The sequence below is a fragment of the Anopheles funestus genome, chromosome 3RL (genome assembly GCF_943734845.2).
Source record: "Anopheles funestus chromosome 3RL, idAnoFuneDA-416_04, whole genome shotgun sequence".
Taxonomy (NCBI): domain Eukaryota; kingdom Metazoa; phylum Arthropoda; class Insecta; order Diptera; family Culicidae; genus Anopheles; species Anopheles funestus.
The window spans coordinates 54,608,938-54,627,430 of NC_064599.1; the positions used below are offsets into that span (position 1 = coordinate 54,608,938).

Below are 18,493 nucleotides of genomic sequence, written 5' to 3' on the forward strand. Positions count from 1 at the left end.
GTTCTTGAAGAAATGTTACCAATTAGAACCAATGTCGTTTGGAAATTAAAACGTGGCTTACCTTTTTAATTTCATCACAAAAGTAAAAGGTTAATTATTTTTTTGTTGAACTTTTGGGCTGCGTAAAAACCATTAACGACAAGAACGAATAGAAAGAAACAATAATCCAAAGTTTTCACTAGTCAATCATTTCCATTGTAAATTTCTTTCCATCAGATTACCCTTCATTGGCTTTAGACTTTACTTTATTACTGTATTCTTGCTACATGTTTCGTTTTACAGGATGGTTAACGTTAAACATAAAATTTTAATTTTTGCAAACAATCATTATACCACGCACGACCAAAAAAAAAAAACAATTTCGACTAAAACAGGACAAGTGCAAACGAAAGTATAAAATTGTTGAAAATTCAAATTCGCCCTCAATACTTCAACGGAACCCTTTACGATGGAACGAACAAAATGTGCAAAACAAAGCAAATAAATCACTAAACAGAAGGAAAGTTTACCCTCGCTAGATGTGTTTCTTGAAGAAGCTGCTTACCTTACGTTCGCGTTATCCGTGAAACACAGACACGCTTGTTAATAATACTGCACATCGCAAATTAAAACATTAAAGAAAAGCGTTCCGGTTCAATCGATGATGGTTGGTGCTCACTTTCAGGGCACTTTGCTAGCAACTGAATCGTACAACACGTACATGGTGCAGAATGAAGATAGAATGGTAATAAGGAGAGGGAAAGGGACGATGGGACACTTAACTATTATTCTTCGATAGGCACCGTCGCATACTTTTAGTTCGTTCTCAGCTGATAGTCACCGTTCTGGGTGATGTATCGCACCCAGGGCAGGGCTTGGTATCCACTTTTTTCGATAATTTTTAAATAACGCACCTAAAAACAAAGAACCGCAAAGTGATCATCAGCACTTGGAATGTGTATGGATATTTCTTCATCTCACTTACCTGAATGCCGGATGTAGTAAAGTAGGGAATTTCAAACTTCACCTGAATCGGAGGCTTTCCCTCACTGTCTTCACATTCTACACTGGGCAGACCAAAGTGGGCACGCATTAAATATTCCTTACCACCCTGAAAAAGACCACAAAACAAATTCATCATAAGTAACCGTTTTTAATTAATTGTCCTCGAAATGGTAATACACCCCACTCACCGGGAATGATTTAATGGTCCATGTAATGGCATTCTGCTCCGGTGCGTACTTTACGCTACCGATGGTGGTTTTAAATTTGGGCGAATCGGCATCAGCCGGGACCGGAATGACAATTTCCACATTGTTCGCCGTGGATCGACGTTTAAACTGCGACTTCGCCTTGATCATGTACTCCACTCGACTGTGCGCGTGACGCTCGATGACGGACTCAATCCAGATCAAAGGTTTCACGTGCGTGTTTAACCGATACGACATCAGCTCAAATTCCCCATCCGGTGGAATAAACGAGATCGTACGATCGTTCTCGAAACGAGACAATCGTACGCACTGGTGGAACTTCACATCCTCCAACTCGACGGATTTCGATTTGCCCCGTCCGGTGCTCTCGAACAGCACCTTATCGTTCAGGCCAAGGCGCAGTTCCGGCATGCCGGACAGGTAGACGCGCATTTTTATCGCTCCCACAATTTCACTTCGCAGCACATTGCCGTTAGCATTCGCTAGCAGATTGACGCTTTCGATCACATCCAAAAATACCTCATTCTTGCGATATTTTATGCCCTCCGAGCGCCACGATACCGCGTTCGTTACCGCCATCGGAATTCGTGGCTGTATTTCGAGCTTGTGGCCTTCCTGCGTAATGTACTCCTGCAGTATTTTACTGTCCGTCGTCTGCGGGTAACCGAAATCAATCAACTCATCCAACAGTTCGTAGATCACCACGAAATTGTCCCGTATGCTTTCCTCTTCCAGCTCCTTGAAGTACTCGGTAAACACCTGTACGACCTTGTGAAGGAAAACGAATACCAGCGCAATGTTGGCATTGCTTCGGGTGACCGAAACCAGGTACAGGTTGTTCGTCTTCACGTAAGCAAACGTGCATTCCGGCGTCTGGAGGATCGGTGTAATGAGCCCTTCTTCTTCCTTTTCCATCAACAGTGGCATGAACTTATCGATCACGCCCATATCGATGTGGCCGCGATAGTTGCGCGATATCAACACCTTTCCTTTTGCGTCGAGGATGAAAATTGCCGACGAAGACATGTTTCCCAAATTCGTCTACGCTGCCCAATCGGTGACGGACCTGAAAAGCGAAAATAGTTTATTTAGTGCTTATGTTTACATTTTCGCGCCCCCTTCGAAAGCAGATTATGTTTTTGCTGCCAGGTTCCACATCATCCACTTCAAATGAGTTGCGTTTTCCACTGGACTATATCAAACAAACCAAACCGTGAAAAAAGTATCACAATTTGTTCTTATCACAAGCAGATAGCCCATTTTCACGATATCATCTGGTAAGGTTCGCGTCACAGAATTGTTTTCGTACGAACAACCAGACGAAAACATAACATAATTACCATTGTAACACATTACATACCTTACGGTTTAATGATTATACTTAATGTCCGAAACTCACTTTATCTATTCACAGAAAAATCAACAATATAACTTTCCTAAAACAGCCGTAATTTCTGAATTTTCAACATTATTGACCAACCAGAAATCCAGTCATCAATTTTCTTTTCTTGAAGTGATTTGACTGTCAATTTGACAGTTCTTTTGAACATGCGCGCTCCTGGAGGAATTTCAGTGAACTAGTGTGGTGAATTAACAATTCCCCTCTCGTACTCTATAAAGGCAGTGCGTTGCTTGATATTACAGTTAATTTAAAGAAAATACATTATTCTCTACAAATTTATTAATTTTGTATCGTATTCGCCCAATATAAAAAACTAACAGAGCACACCCTAAAACTTCGAAACAGTTTCCCCAAGTTCGAATCTCAAACGTCAAACAGCATGGGCGAAAATTAAAACCACCTGTAAAATCAGCTGTTTTCTATTTGGTTCACCAGCTCTGTCTATTCTATTGCGTCTTACAAACGGTCCAGCTCGCAATGTTCAAACCGGAAAGCCACGGACTTAGTCCGGACTTCCGGCTAACAAAATTCTCTACACTTCGAGGGTGAGGTTCGAAAGTTCCTCAAGATGTCCTAAACCGACTTCTTGCAGGAGTGTACACGGAACAATTAGGTGATAAGGATGTGAAGGAAAAAAATGACCCGGAGGAGGGTGTTGGTAAGTAAACGGAAGGCATTTATCAACATCCAATAAGCTAAGTTTTATTTTTATTTACCTCACAGGAATAGGATTGGATTCATCTGTAATAGCGCTCAAACATGACCTCTTTTTGGTACAATCGGTTGATTTTTTCTACCCACTTATCGATGATCCATTTATGCTAGGCAAGATTGCGTTAGCCAACGTGGTAAGTGATGTGTTTGCCGTTGGTGCCACGGAAATCGATCAGATAAAGCTGATAGTTACCGCACCGACCGAATTCACCGACAAGGAACGGGAGGTGGTAGTGCCAATGGTAATGAAAGGATTTATGGAAGCTGCCAAGGAATGCAAAGCACCGGTCAAGATTGGTAGCATTGCGGAAAATCCTTGGTGTATAATTGGTGGTGCTGCTTCGGCTGTCTGTCATCGGTCGGAGCTGATAATGTACGTGATAAGATAATACTCGATGGGCATTGTAAATGATTGCAATTTTCATTCATTTGTAGGCCATACAACGCAGCAGAAGGTGATGTGATAGTGTTGACCAAACCGCTCGGCACACAGCTGGCAACGAATGCTTACATCTGGATGAACGAAAAGTCTGAAAACTGGACCCGACTACAGGAGCGTTTCAATGTGGCCGATATTGAAGAAACGTATCGTATCGCATTAGAGTCGATGTCCAGGTTAAACAAAGCGGGAGCGGAATTAATGCGTAAGCACCACGCACATGCGGCTACAGACGTCACAGGTTTTGGCATCTATGGGCATGCAGAAAATTTGGCATCGTTCCAGAAAGCCGAAGTAGATTTCCAACTCGATACGCTTCCCATCATTAAGAACGTGCGAGAAATAGCGGATGTTCTCGGTCGTAGCACAAAACTGCTCGGTGGTAAAGCGGTGGAAACTAGCGGCGGGTTGTTAATATGTTTACCTAGCACGAACGCAGCAGCATTCTGTGAAGAGTACAAACAATCTACTGCACATGAGGCGTGGATAGTAGGGTGTGTTGTAAAAGGCACTAGAGGTGTACAGATGAATCCAAATCTGAAAATCTTAACCGTGGAAGAATCCTAAGATCAGACGTATCGCAAAGGACGTGGAGATGGCTTCAAGCGTATGAAACGAATTTCGGAAAGGCTACAACGGCTGGGAAATTTGTGAAAGCTTTCTTGAACCATCATCCACCAATGTTGTGTTCTGTTTGATTGAAATAAAGTGCATAAAAAGGAGAACTGTTTGGCATCCATTACAATTGAAACTTTAAAATATATTGATGCATTTTAACGCGATTAGAAATTAACCAATACGGCCAAGCCGTTCTTTATGAATAAAATTAACGGGATTAGAAAGAGATATTTAAATCCTCTTGTTCCGAAATAGCCTGCTGGATAGTTTCCTAATGTATGTTTACATTCGTACCGGTTGGTAACGCATAAAATAAAAACGATTAAACGAAATTCGTGAATTGAAAACTTTCATTCTGCGGCGAGCAATCATGTTCGAAGAATCAACCCAACCCTGACATCAGTTGGATGCAATTTTTGAATGCAAATTATTGAACGTACAACTTTGCGTCCTATTTTCGTCCTTTTGTATGACCCTGAACTATTTCAAGACTGCTCTATAGAGGATTATAATCCTTGATGAGCTGTGGTAATCTTACGGAACCAAAACGCATTTCTCTTTACGAGTCATGTCTCATGCCCAATGTGCACCAGATCGGTAACCAATGCATCGTGTATTAATAACGATATCCTTATTCATTTGTCTCGGAATACTAACACCAAGTTTGAAATAACCCAATTCTGGTCGACTAAAAATACTTTCCATTGTTAATAGCAGCCATGTACGCGAAATATCGGTATTACAATGACGCACACCACATTCTTAAAACCAATGATTATCGCCCACTTATCTACTGAGCTGTTATTTATCGTTCAAACTCTTAAAAACCTTGCTTGCACCTAACGAGACCAGTGAGGACTTTCTACCTTCGTATGTGTACTACATTTTTTATATCTGATTGTCTCTAGCACCAAAATGCTCATGAATCAAGATGAATGTAACTATTTCTGCTGATACTAAACTTTTAACATAAAAAGCAAGGACTTTCCGGTCACGTGGTAAAACTAGATCTTGATACGATCTGGTGATGCTAAACAATAAAGGACCTTGGACATAAAATTGTATTCTTATACCAACAAACAAAATTAGTCTTCTGTTCGGATGAATGCAGCGAGAAGGCGATATCTACAAAACGTAGTATATATTTTATTTACAAGTCTTTTGGTAAAAGGCGTATGTTTGTGTAAAAAAAAGCAAAAGTTCACTTTGCCGAACTGGTACGGGGGCGTTTGCAGAAAGTATAAGTACAGAACGGGTACTGGTAATAATTCTATATTCAACACATTCAAAACTGGTCCTTTTGGCTCGTAACACTTCCTAGTCAAAAACAATGCGTATATCACATGCAATCCTAATAAAACCAATAGTCAAGACATTTTTTCAAACCACAAAATCAAACTGGTAAAAGAAAGGTAAACTGAAAATGGTTACTCAAAGCAGAGCCATGGTGAGAAAAGAAAAAAAACACGTGCCCGGAAGGGTGTATCAGGTGTATGGCTGCACTTGGCAACGGAGTAATAAAAAGCAGATACTCCGCCGCAAAGAATCACCACGTTTTCCCTGGACACGTGCTGCTCCTTTAACCAGCCGGTGCAACGTTGTGACGGAATCGTTCGTTCTATAGCTTCTGAAGCTCTGTAGCGTTTTTGTAAATGCTTGCATTCGATGTTTTGATGATATCGACCGAAAACTCATCATCGTCCAGTGTCGCCAGCAGTTCATCCTCCTTCGATTCTTTGCCCCGACCGAATAACCTGCGTTGCGTTGGAAAAGAAAATGGTACAAATGCAATTACAAATGCACAACAACCACACCATATTGCACAATCCGGATCGATTTGCTTTCAACTTAAGGTGAGCGATGAAATAATAACGAAATAATAAATAATACCAAAATGTATGTTTTACCACTTTTATCCGACTACCAGTTTTCCATCAATCCTTACATGGCAGTGTATGGCTTGTTCCCGATGTGTCATACAGTGTGTGTCAAGGGCCAATCGTTTTATTACAATAACATATTCATAAAGAATGTCAAAGAAAATGTTTAACCGATAGATAATCCCAAGGTAGTAACAAAATAATAGTTCCAAAGCATAAATATAACAGTAAGTAACGAAATTAGACGACGCTTTGCTGGCACGTTCTAATAAGTGGAACAACGGTCATATTGTGTCGAACTAATTAATGATAAGCTATGTGTGATCGTTCTTCTAAAGAACGTAACGTCTATCGGAAACGTACGTTATATGAGACAGAGAAAGCGAAATTAGAAAACTATGGATTGCACAATATTCCAAAATCATCCCGATTGTGCGTTTCGCTGTTGATAACGTGCGTGCGTAAGTGAAGACAAAAGGGTGCATTAATGTGAGTTAGTGGTACAGGCAAAATAAGTAGTGTTAGGTGTTAACGGGTGTTCTAAGAAAGCTGAAAACAAAAATAGAAAATAATCATTTGTTAAACAAAACCCGAAACAAATAAGATAATAATTATAAACCCCTCAATGATAATGGCGCGAAAAACAGCGAAAAGGTGATCTGTTAGTATCATTATTCCTTCCTCTTTGTTTCCTCAAACTGGTTCGTGTGGATGAAATCTGTACAATGTCATGATCTGTATGTGAGTCCTTTTGCACTTTTTGCTTTGCTTACTTGGCCAGTGTGGAGCTAGTTGATCGAGCCAAATTCGGGCGCGGTATATCGTCGAGCCCACGATGCACAGAAATGGCATCCGGATCAAGGAAAGCACCGGCTTCGTTCAGTTCAACGTACTCCGCGGTCTGTAACGAGGCTTGTGTCGGTTTTTTGTACAGCTTGATCATAAGTGAGGAACACACCACCGAAACGGAACTAGCCGCCATGGCCGCCGATGCCATCCAAGGCTGAAAGAGCAAGAGGATGTAAAAAAACCGGTAATTTATTAAGGTTTTGATTTTCATTTTACTAAAAGAATTACTACACGTACCTCGAGTGTAAATCCAAACGGTGTAAACATACCAGCCGCCAGAGGAATACCTAGCAGATTGTACATACTGGCAAATAGGAAGTTCATATGAATCTTGCGCACCGTTTTTCGGGACAGATCCAAACAGGCCACCACATCAAGCAGATCATTCTGTATAGACAAAATAGACGGGAAAGATAGATAGATTAGAAAATTGCACGGTTGTGTTCACACAAAGTCAAATTCGACCTCACCCGCATTAGTACAACATCCGCAGCTTCGGCCGCTACATCCGTACCGGAGGCAATCGCAATTCCGACATCGGCCTGTGCCAATGCCGGACTATCGTTCACGCCGTCCCCAACCATTGCCACTCGGACACCCATTTCCTGTATCCGCTGAATCTTGGCCACCTTGTGCGATGGTAGCACCTCCGCAAATACACGATTTATTCCCACCTGGCGGGCTATACTTGCGGCCGTATTCTTATTGTCGCCCGTTAACAGAATCACCTCAATGCCCATTCGCTTCAGCGTGTACACGGCAAGATGGGCTTCCGGTTTCACCATATCCGACACGGACAGCATACAAACGAGCTGTCCATTGATTGCACACAGGATCGCCGTATGGCCCATCTGTTCCTCCTCCGACATTCGAATATTCACTTCGGGTGGCACTACTATCGCGTTCCTTGCCATCCACTCACGGTTCCCGATCAGCACGTTGTACTCGTTTACGTCGGCGAACGCTTCCGCAGTACCGTGGCCAGACGTTGGTTCACCGATTGGTTCCAGGTGCAACAGTTGTTGCAGTTCGATCGTATTCTTTTGCGAGGCACTTAGCTGCGGTATAAGCTCCTCCACCGTGGCACCGTGCATTGAGATTGATTGCTGTTGGTCGCTCCGGTACGAGTTTTGATAGTTCCGGATACGTTCCGACTGCTGCACACGTTTCAGCGTATCATCTACGTTCGAAATAACGCACCGGATCCCACACCCGGGAACAGCCGAGAAGTTACTGCACTTGCCAAACACATCTATTTCAAATGCTTCTTTAACATACTTCACAATGGCGGTTGCGATTGGATGTTCGCTGTTTGCTTCGGCCGCTCCAACAATGGTAAGGGCACGGGCGAGCGAACAAACGGCCGGTCGTACCAGCATGCAGATGCGAGACGTCATCGGCATACCGTGCGTGATCGTACCCGTCTTATCAAACACGATCGTCTTTACCTTGTGCGCGTTCTCTAGCGGACCGGCACCTTTCACCAAAATTCCATGCAATGCACCAACACCCGTCGAAACCATCACCGCCGTAGGTGTGGCAAGCCCGAGTGCACACGGACAAGCGATGGCAAGCACACTCAGCGCACAACGGAACGCATAGCTGATGATTATTTCCGAAGGCGTTAAACCTTCCTTATCGCGATCACTTGCCGGAATGTGCGAAATGTCGATGTATCCCGATACGATCCAGCCGATCAGCGTTACCACCGAAACGGTCACAACAAATGGCACAAAATAGCCCGCTATCCTGTCCGCAAGCTGTTGTATCGGTGCTTTCGATGTTTGTGCTTCCTCTACAAGTTTCACGATCTGCGCAAGTGTCGTGTGTTCTCCGGTGTGTGTCGCCTGCATCAACAGCAAACCGTTCTGATTGATCGAACCTCCAATCACGACCGCACCTTTACGCTTCGGTACCGGCATTGATTCGCCCGTGATTAAACTTTCGTCGCAGGTGGAATTGCCGCACAGAACTTTCCCATCGACCGGTACTTTGCTGCCTGGCACAACCTTTAAAATGTCACCTCGCTGTACCAGATCGACGGAGATAACTTTTTCCGACAGTACTGCATAATCCGTCCCGAGCGTTACCAGCGTTGCTTCCGTCGCTTTCAACGAAAGTAACTTCGAAAGTGCTTCGGACGTTTTACCCTTTGCGATGTGTTCCATCCACCGTCCGAGGGAGATGAAAATGAACAGCATCGGCGGTGTGTCGAAGAAGGTAAGCGGTGAGGTACGCTGCTCCAGCACCATCGCAGCGACAAGCACGCCGACCGAGTACAGATAGCTTACCGTGGTGGCCATCGTGATCAATACGTCCATGTTACTCGCGCCATGTTTCACTGCCCGGTACGCTTGAATGTAAAAGTGCCACCCGCCAAAGAACTGTACCGGTGTCGAGAGAGCGAACATGATCAGATTCTCTAGCGACAGGCCCGGTATCACACAGCACATATCCTCATGGCTGTGCTCATGCATCAGCACCATAAAGTATGCCATCGCGATCATGCATGGGCCACCGAACGCAAGCGAAACCAGAAACGCATTACGCCACTTGCGAATTTCCTCCTTGTGCTCTAAATAGCTGTGTGCCATTTTATCTTTGCCCGAAAGTACGCGTGCCGCAAAACCCAGGTTCTCGATCGCTTCACAAATTGTGCGTGCACCGGTTCGTTCGTTGTTGAATGTGAAACGGCCCCGTTTAAGAGCAAGGGCTACGGATGCCTGCAGCACACCCGGTATCTTCAGCGCCGTCTGTTCGATCTTCGCTACACACGAACCACACGTCATGCCGAGAATTTCGATCTCTACGTCCGTTTCGCCCGTTCCTGGTTCCTCCAGCACTTCGGTCGGAAAACCAAGTTCGGAGATGGATTTTGCGACGTCGGAGGGCGATGTTAACCGTTCGTCATACTTCACCTCAGCTTTCGCTGCTAGCAGTGCTATTAAAATCGATTCTACGCCGTATATTTTGCGACAATGTTTCTCTATCGCCGATACGCAGCTGGCACAAGTCATACCCTGCACGTGCAGAAAACATCGCCTCAGCTGTGCTGCGTCGTCTTCTTTCTTTTTTGAAGTAAGGCTACCATTGCCTGCCACCAGTTGCTTCCCATTCGCTTGCGGAGACGACCGTAATCTTTGCTCGATTTGGTTCTGTTCGCCCGTAGCAACCTTTGCCTCGAAACCCATGTCGTCGATCTGTTCTGCGATTTTTTCCGCCGTTGTTAACCCCCCATCGTACTCCACCACACCGACTCGTTCGTCTAGCAGCACACGAATGGAAATCACCCCAGTCCGATCTTTCATCGTTCCTTCGATGTTTCTTACGCAAGACTGGCACGTCATGCCTTCGATGTTTATGCGTACTGTTCGTACATTCCCGCTGTGACCAACTGTTTCGCTGTCGCTTTCGACGCCTTCGACAAGGATGGAACGCTTTGCAGCCGATGTCGATGCTCCGGGTTCTGTGTAGGTGCATTCGAAGCCCATATCATCGATGTCTGCCGCTATCTGGGCAGGATCAGTAAGTGACGGATCGTAGTCAATGTAGCCGGCATTTTCTGCCAACACTACGTTGATCTTTATCACACCGAGCTTGTTGCCAATTGTACCTTCGATATTACGCACGCACGACTGACAGGTCATTCCGATGATGGGTAATCGTACTGAGGCCACGGGTTGCTCCAGCAATCCTGTTGACTCTCCGTAGTCGTCCATGTTTTCCCTACAATGACAAAAGCAGCCGTTAATAAAGGTTTCACTTCACTTTGGTGATTATTGAGAGGTACAACTGAAGAGTTCCGATATCGCGTATCAGAATGAAATAGATAGTTATAAACGATCAGAAAGTGCACACTAAAAAGTTGAACATTGTACTTCGAAGGTAAGTGTCTTCCTGTTTGTTCCTTGGAAAGCGTTTAGCTCCAATAGCTCCAATACCCTGGCACCGATGGAGAACTGATTGTCTCCAACATTAACGAGCATCAGCACGTACGCGTGAATGAAATCTCTGTCTCAGTAACCGATAACGCGGACTTGCCTATCATCGGCTCGACAAATAACAAACTAACCGACTGTAAAAGATAACGTGCACACCACTTTACACCCAACCAAGAAAAGTTCGACGAGGAGGTACTGGTGTTTATCCACACTAAAGACGCAAATTTTATCTTACGATATGCGCTGGTGTGCTAAAAAATGTGGAAACGATCGTTAAACTTCTTTTTCTTTCGACTTTGTTTCAGAAACGTACCTCAAAAGTCGCTGTGTATCTGCGGGCACGTAAAATTCGTTAGAGTCGGACGACATTCTGATGCGAAATTAACACTAATTAAATACGAACAAGAACACTCTACTACAACTTGGAAACCTGTCGCGCAACTATCTGCTTGCCACTGGTCGAATAAACGGAAGAACCAGCCCATCCATTAGCGCATGGACCACCGGTTTTATACAGCCGAATATGCAGCCGCGACTATGGCGTACCGTAACTCCAATGCAACTGATTGGCATCGATCTCCGAAGTGGCTTTCCGCTGCAAGACTATAAAATGCCTTATCAGCGTACCGTCCTACATATCTTTCTTATCGCTAACACTGTGTGTTCCTCCAAACTAAGGTAGCTGGTGGAATGGAGTACTTTTTTTGCGTATATTAATGTTAACCGCTGTAAACAAAGTTGCATGACCGGATGGGGAGAACTAGAGGAATGCAATTGTACATAGAACCTAAACTGAGGTGTACATGGTGGTGGTACATTTGTTTGCATTAGTTCTTATCTTTAGACGCTTGAAATTGGAAGGTTCAAACTGGAATAACTATTGTATGTCGAACAGAAATTGGATATTGTATCATCACAAGCCCTCGAACAACTATAACCTCTTGTTATTCCTAGAGTCTCCTATACAATGCTTGGCACATGAATTGAAATTTGCCCCAAACATATTCAACAAACTATGTTCATAATTCTGTCCAACGGATTTTATTGGATTTTTTAATGACAAAAATATATTGACCATTGACCAATAAATCACCTGCTCCTCTGGGCAGCATCATATAGTGCCATGTGGCACTACTATTTTCTACTTTTTATATTTTACTGCTTGCAAAATTGCCACCCAACACCCAACCGTGGGTCACAATAAAAGTAGAAGCGAACAAAAACCCTTTACACAACAGAGTCCATCATGAATGTAGGAGAAAAAACGGTGGAAAGTCAATCGTGACTTCATACGTGTTATTGTGCCCCACTCTTGATCCGTCCATTTTTGGTCCACATCGTTGAACGCAGTTCGGACTTGGAGTTGCAGCAACAGTTTCCTCGCGCACTAACTGCACGCAAACCGAATAGTCTTTGCCGTTGTTATTTCACTTCGGAAAGCAACCTCTGTAACGGAATTGGTATCATTGTTGCTCTTTCGTTCGTTTTTGCGACTATTTGCTGGAAAGACTAGTGCCGCCGTAACTCATTAAACGTCATCTCTACGGTGAAGAATTACGATTTGGAAAGCCCCGTATGTTCGTACCTGCTTGTACCGTACCCGTTATTCCACATTTTCACGTAGATGTGTTCACCTTTTCGTTGATTAGAATCAGAACTGGAAATGTTTGCTGGACACGTTTCAATTTTTTTACACTGGGACGTAGCACTCCCTGTTCTTGAGGCTGAGCTAAACCATAACTAGGGAAGACAGAAGCAGGTTGAAATGGACCTACTCTTTGTCAAAAGCCTTGTCTACAGTTTATTGGCACGTCCGTCCTTGAAAGCAGCAACATTTGAAAGCAATAATCCGGGCCACCAAAAAAAACTGTCCAACGATCGTTCGCAACGACGTCCAAGATTAATGTGAAATCGTGGGCAGACAGTAACCCCTAATCTTGAACACTTGGACGTTTCACGCAGCTGCTAAACTTCGAAATCTTTGGAAGCGATCACGACGCGCACTACCAAATAACTGAGCCTCTTTCTGGTGCAGCTTTGTTCGTACTGGAGCTTTCACCCCTTCATAATACGAAGACCGCTAGCCGAGACTCTGCTTCGAGCCGGTTTACATTCGCTTTGGTAGGGGTGGTTTTGGACACTAACACACATACACACGCGATCGTGTTGTTTTTCCTTCACCCTTCCTATCATTCCGGGAGTGTTTTGATCATTCCGCGATATATCAACCTTCTCATGCTGGAGTAAACAAATCTCCACATACCAATAGTTTCGAGCTACAGCAGAACACATCTCTTGCTCTGTCTGGCGGTTCTCTCGCAACTGGCGTTTATGTTACTGTGCTAGCTACGGTTAATTAATCAGCTGATACTGTCGGTTGCGCGAAGCATGTAGATAGGTTAAGCAAACGCAAACCAATTCTTATCAGTGAGTAGCAAAAAAAAAACAACCTAACAAACATATCGCGCGAAATTGGGAAAATGCACAACTATGATGCCGTACTGTAGTGTCATTAGTGGATTGATACTATGGAACAGCGAACTAGCATGGAGTCTTTGTTTTAGAAATATGCAAAATTGCGATTCCTTAAAACTTTTGTCGTTTACTAACGTCCGAATAAATATCGTTGTTATTAAGGGAATACAAAAAATAGTAACGTCCAGTGCTGTAATATTGCAAACAAAGATATTAAATCAACCAACTTAATCCGAACTCTTTGCATGAATTATTCAGTAGATTAGTTGCTAATTTTCTTGTGTGTTCCGTTTTAGTTCAATTTTAGACTTAATAACAATCGTAAATTCAAAGGTAATTTTTACAAAAATCAATCTGAAATATTGAATTTTTCTAACGACTTTCATAAGTACATCGTGTATTGAAAACAGCGTGTTATTTTCAGTTATCTTTTTCTTAAACTACCTACAATTCAAAGCAATTCGCGACATATGTTAACGTGTAAGCATTAAAAGGCATACGTAAAAATATGAAACAATCTTAAAATAGGTTTTCTTGTCATTAATTTTATCTTTTTTCGCAAAAAAAACAAGTGATCATATATTTTTGTTGTGCACTGTGTATAGTATTTCAAATCTGCACACTACTGTAAAAAGCCGGTTTCTTCAATTCGCTCGACTAATAATTAAACGTATACGAGACCATTTGCGTTTATTTCCTTCCACATGCCGATCAAACTGGAGCATGTCGTGGTAGAGCGTTTGCCCTTACATAAGTTCGGAGTGGTGGGAAACTCCAAGGTTTTGTCAGTTGCGTGGGGTTCGGAAATCTCCGCGTCATGAACTGTACACTAGTAATAAAAAAACATTGTGTGATAGTGATAATTCCAGGCACCAAAAAATATGATCACTAAAATGAAACTACATAGGAGTCGGTAGCATTGCATTGAGAATTTACGCATTAATGAAACCATAATGTATTATGTTCAATGGACCTCATTTGGTGATCCTCAAAGGATAATTTTGAGGTCGATTATGCAAAGAAGGAATCCTTGAATTGCGCAACCCTATGAAAGCTAATGCTTAAATAAACAATATTTTTTAATGTTTCAATGTTTATATATTATAAACGAACGAAAAAAAACCTTCATTTTTTAACGATTCACACTTCATCGAGAACCACTTGTTGCATTAGGAAAACACGCGCACACACACAGCCGTAGAAAATCCGGAAAATGCTGCGTGCAAGGTAACACGATAACATCGAACACGTATTAATCATGACCGCCAGCAATTGATACAGCAAGGGCAGACCTTTGTGAGAATTCGTGGTACATATATGAGCAGTACCCATATGTCCATAGAAGCAATTCTGTTACTATTTACACTGCAGCACATCAAGTGCATTTTAAATTGTGAGAGCGGTTGGTGTTTAATCCTGCCGAACAGATAGAAGACAGCACAAAAGAAGATCAAGATGTATTCAATGAAAATATTTATCTTTAACCGTTTAAATTCCTAAGAAATCCTATTCCAGGTAATGCCACTCGTAAGAATTTTAAACATATACAACAAGCTCACTTAGTGTGATCATTTCGAAGTACAACAGATTTCCTTAATGTCCGCCAAGACACAATTAACCAGACTTATCTTTTCCAAGTTCTCTGGAACACACAGTATCTGTGAGATATCGTAACAATATCTTTATAACCTTATGTCTGGTGAGCAAACTTTTATAATCTTCTCATTTGTGTCAGTATAATCATATTAGAGATATTAGAGATAATTATATTAGAAACATCCGGGGACATGGATCGTAAGTACTCAAAGCTTATTCATGTGCTCTTATCAGTGGCTGTGCCTAAATACTTGATCTGTAACATTTGCAGCTTTGCTCTATTATTTAGCAAAGAAATGTTCTTTGGTTGGTACCATACATATACTCAATTTGCAACAAATGTCAAACGCACGATCGCGATCGTACGTGCACTTCCTTGCTTCGCCTTGCTTTTGTGATCTTTAACCACACCCGTACACCTGATCGAAAACACCGACAGAACACGTTAATCATGATTAAAGTGTACAATTTCATAACTACTTGAAATTCAATACTTAGGTCCAATGTCTTAAGAAGCACTTCACGTAAGATTGCATCCGGTCAACGGTAAAGATTGCGACATTCTGCATCACTTCAAGGAGGAATCTGGAGGTAACCAGAAGCTTGTCTTCGCAAACAATAGAAAGATAAGTTTGTTCATTACCCATTCGCATCGCTGCCATTGTTGATAAGTAGTGCGTACTGAAAGCTGTCCCATACACCATTACCACCGGCTTGCTGTGATGGTTTGTTCTTATTCTTAAGGAAATTCATCTCATTTTTGGCTCCCGGCTGCAGTAGATCACATGCGATAGACTTGCGTCGTTAGCCTTGGCAACGAAAAGTGACTGCTAATTGCAGGCGGTTAGCGATACGATGCTATCTTTTCCGCCGTTTCCACTTTCACACCAGCCGAACCAGACCGGATCTTTAATACTATTACAGATTACGTGTTATTACATATTACTTTCACTGGTAAACGCGTTTTACACAGGCTGGCGTACTAAACACTGGTGATCGATCGAGTATGAAACATGCGAAAAGGCATTTATCTATCAAACCACACGGTGCTCTCGCTCATTCTCACGTGCGCACATATATACAAACGAAAAGGACAAGCCACTGCAAGTTCGTGAACGCATTCACATCAACGTTCGGGAGTAAACTGCCAATGAGACATGGCTCTGAAGGTTCCTGGGCTGCAACTACTTGCCCATCGTACTACTAACCCTTCCCAATCATAGTCTGTATTGGTTTTAAGCGCCTCACACCATATACAGACGGTCCTACGAGAGCGCGAGAGTCCACGCTTCGTTTAGATTAGTGAAACCGCGTGGCGATCAATGGTACACGTTTAAATCGTGCCTGTGTCGGTGTTGGTGGAAATTTAATCGACGTGATAAACGCACCACACACTACCGTGCGACGCAAGTGGCGTCGCACATGTAGCCAGTGCGTTCAGAACGCGTTTGGCGCGTAATGGTGGTGGTTTAAATTGTTTACCGCCCGAAAGGCCGTTTGTTATTCATTTCAAATGTGTAATTTGTGATTCACACAATATTGGCGTAATATAGTACATTAGACTAAATCAATTTCTATGCTGCTCATATGCTAGGACTTATTAAAATGGAAGAACATTAATGTTAAATTTGTAAAGTTCAAATATGTGCAAAGCTAAAATGTGTCCAAAGCTACAGAATGTTAAAATGTATTAATTGCGATCAACCATAAAATTGGAATGTTTGAAATACAACAACAAAGAATTTGAATATCAACTAATGCGTATGGAAACGATCAATTTATCTAAAATGGATATTTGTACCAGGATGATGATGCTGAATAGAAAATGTTATCAACGCATGACTCAAAGCTTTAAATATCCTACGAAATTATGCCGATTCATCGGTTAGCGTGGCAGTGCAAATATGCAAACAGAATTGCGCGTCCCTTTCTTCCATTATCAGTATTTATCTAAAAAAAAATCACGTCCAAACAAAGCATTTGTCAGTACACTCCACAACTGGGTTCATTCAACTTCTTCGCTGCCACCGTCAGCTGCTAACGAATGTGTGCAGCCGCCCTCAAAGGTTGTGTGTTGTATTGTGATAAGTTAATGATTTTCGACGACGCGATTGAACAATCAATCGGAACTGATAAGCGAACAGCCTAGTGATAGCTGGCTCCGTTCCATCGTTCCAGCAGCCACGAAGTTCATCCAAACCGTTTCCAACCCTTAAAAAAATGACCAAACGATGCAACGCACCGCACGATCGCGGACCGTTGATTGCAGCACAATGGTGCAATTAAGCGTATGGGCCGAATCGTTCCACTAGTCCATTAGTTTAGATCGTATGCCGTCCCGTTTGTGCCAATGCGTCAGAATTGGATCTTAGTCAGCAGATTTTTTTCCACCAGCCGAGACAACGAGACTATGCGACAAAATGTTTCCGCTTCATTTAATGTTTCTTCGCCACGAGTCCATCGTATAAGGGTTTTAGTTTTAATAAGCGCCACGCGATTGTCTGCTTGCAGTACTTACACAGATTTACTGATCCGTTCGGAAATGTCCACATCGCGAGCCGAGTTGTGACTGTTTGAAGGTGATACTTCTTTGTTCGAGGTACCTAAAACGGGAAAAACATTATTTGAATCGTTAACGTTAAGGGCGTTAACTTAATGGCGATGATTTCATCTGTTGCTCGCGTACTATCGCGCGCACTCATGGTAGACTGTCGATTCTTGCTTGGCGAACGTACCGTCTTCTGATAACATTTTGTCCCCAGTGACCGACATTGCGTCGATCGGTCGCAACTCTTCTGTTCCCGCACAGTAGACGTTACCCCGGTTCTCGTAGGAGGGTGCACTACCTAATTCTACCCGTATGCCCTTTTAATGTGCGCACAGGTTAAACATACGGACTAGCGTTGTAGGTATCCTCTTCACTTTATTACACAATCGTGGCGGGCACGCACCCGGCAACTGGCTACACACTCGAGAGCTACGCACACAATCTGTTTACTTCCTCTCGAAAGCCTACTGTGATTAGAATCATATGGTTGCTGCAAATGGAACTTTTTTGAACTATTGAATGCATGCGCAGGGTACGGTAGTACGGTGTAAACGGTTTTGTATTTGTTGCGTTATGGCTAAAACGAGCACAGATGTTGTACCGTACGACATCACTTTGAACGGGGGCGGAAAGGAAATTCTAGAGCAAGTGCAGTTCCCTCATCGTACTGAAATTCTTCAGCTTTGTACCACCTATTCACTTGACAGTCTCCTGCACAACTGTTTTGGTTTCGAACACGACTCTTTTGACAGCTGCTCAAACAGTCAGGGATACTCAATCGACACCTCATTAGGTTGGAGGAATATTTTTCATTTCATGATATTTGTTGCGAATTGCCTCA

The 18,493-nt window shown here is 42.9% G+C and overlaps 3 protein-coding genes across 8 annotated transcripts; 1 reads left to right on the forward strand and 2 right to left on the reverse strand.

Annotated features, from left to right (window-relative positions):
* Positions 1–227: 227 nt before the first annotated feature.
* LOC125769435 (AP-1 complex subunit mu-1) lies at positions 228–2,721 on the reverse strand. 2 transcript variants are annotated; one of them, XM_049438167.1, is made up of 4 exons: positions 2,551–2,721; positions 1,173–2,256; positions 965–1,090; positions 228–893 (listed from the first exon to the last, which is right to left on the reverse strand). In XM_049438167.1, exons 2-4 carry the CDS (start codon positions 2,214–2,216, stop codon positions 795–797), a joined length of 1,269 nt encoding a protein of 422 aa, XP_049294124.1. In that variant the 5' UTR covers positions 2,217–2,256; positions 2,551–2,721; the 3' UTR covers positions 228–794. The 2 variants fall into 2 exon arrangements, with proteins under 2 accessions (XP_049294124.1, XP_049294125.1); XM_049438168.1 differs by having other exon boundaries at positions 2,590–2,714.
* A 272-nt stretch (positions 2,722–2,993) lies between these two features.
* LOC125769438 (selenide, water dikinase 2-like) lies at positions 2,994–4,587 on the forward strand. Its single transcript, XM_049438173.1, has 3 exons — positions 2,994–3,250; positions 3,316–3,679; positions 3,742–4,587. Exons 1-3 carry the CDS (start codon positions 3,070–3,072, stop codon positions 4,310–4,312), a joined length of 1,116 nt encoding a protein of 371 aa, XP_049294130.1. The 5' UTR covers positions 2,994–3,069; the 3' UTR covers positions 4,313–4,587.
* Positions 4,588–5,489: 902 nt separating this feature from the next.
* On the reverse strand, positions 5,490–18,392 carry LOC125769423 (copper-transporting ATPase 1). 5 transcript variants are annotated; one of them, XM_049438142.1, is made up of 6 exons: positions 17,840–18,392; positions 17,623–17,707; positions 7,563–10,818; positions 7,330–7,479; positions 7,017–7,246; positions 5,490–6,117 (listed from the first exon to the last, which is right to left on the reverse strand). In XM_049438142.1, exons 1-6 carry the CDS (start codon positions 17,874–17,876, stop codon positions 5,982–5,984), a joined length of 3,894 nt encoding a protein of 1,297 aa, XP_049294099.1. In that variant the 5' UTR covers positions 17,877–18,392; the 3' UTR covers positions 5,490–5,981. The 5 variants fall into 5 exon arrangements, with proteins under 5 accessions (XP_049294099.1, XP_049294100.1, XP_049294103.1 ...); XM_049438147.1 differs by lacking the exon at positions 5,490–6,117 and adding an exon at positions 6,352–6,792; XM_049438143.1 differs by lacking the exons at positions 17,623–17,707; positions 17,840–18,392 and adding an exon at positions 15,748–17,585.
* Positions 18,393–18,493: the final 101 nt, after the last annotated feature.

What these genes read in the sequence shown, in the direction of transcription:
- LOC125769435 (XM_049438167.1), bottom strand. Translation starts at nt 2,216, where the DNA reads ATGTCTTCGTCGGCAATTTTCATCCTCGACGCAAAAGGAAAGGTGTTG. An exon ending in GGACCATTAAATCATTCCCG is followed by an intron (nt 1,091 to 1,172) that starts GTGAGTGGGGTG and finishes GGTCTTTTTCAG; the next exon opens with GGTGGTAAGGAATATTTAAT. An exon ending in TTACTACATCCGGCATTCAG is followed by an intron (nt 894 to 964) that starts GTAAGTGAGATG and finishes CTTTGTTTTTAG; the next exon opens with GTGCGTTATTTAAAAATTAT.
- LOC125769423 (XM_049438142.1), bottom strand. Translation starts at nt 17,876, where the DNA reads ATGTCGGTCACTGGGGACAAAATGTTATCAGAAGACG. An exon ending in CAAAATGTTATCAGAAGACG is followed by an intron (nt 17,708 to 17,839) that starts GTACGTTCGCCA and finishes TTCCCGTTTTAG; the next exon opens with GTACCTCGAACAAAGAAGTA. An exon ending in CGTTTGGATTTACACTCGAG is followed by an intron (nt 7,247 to 7,329) that starts GTACGTGTAGTA and finishes TTGCTCTTTCAG; the next exon opens with CCTTGGATGGCATCGGCGGC.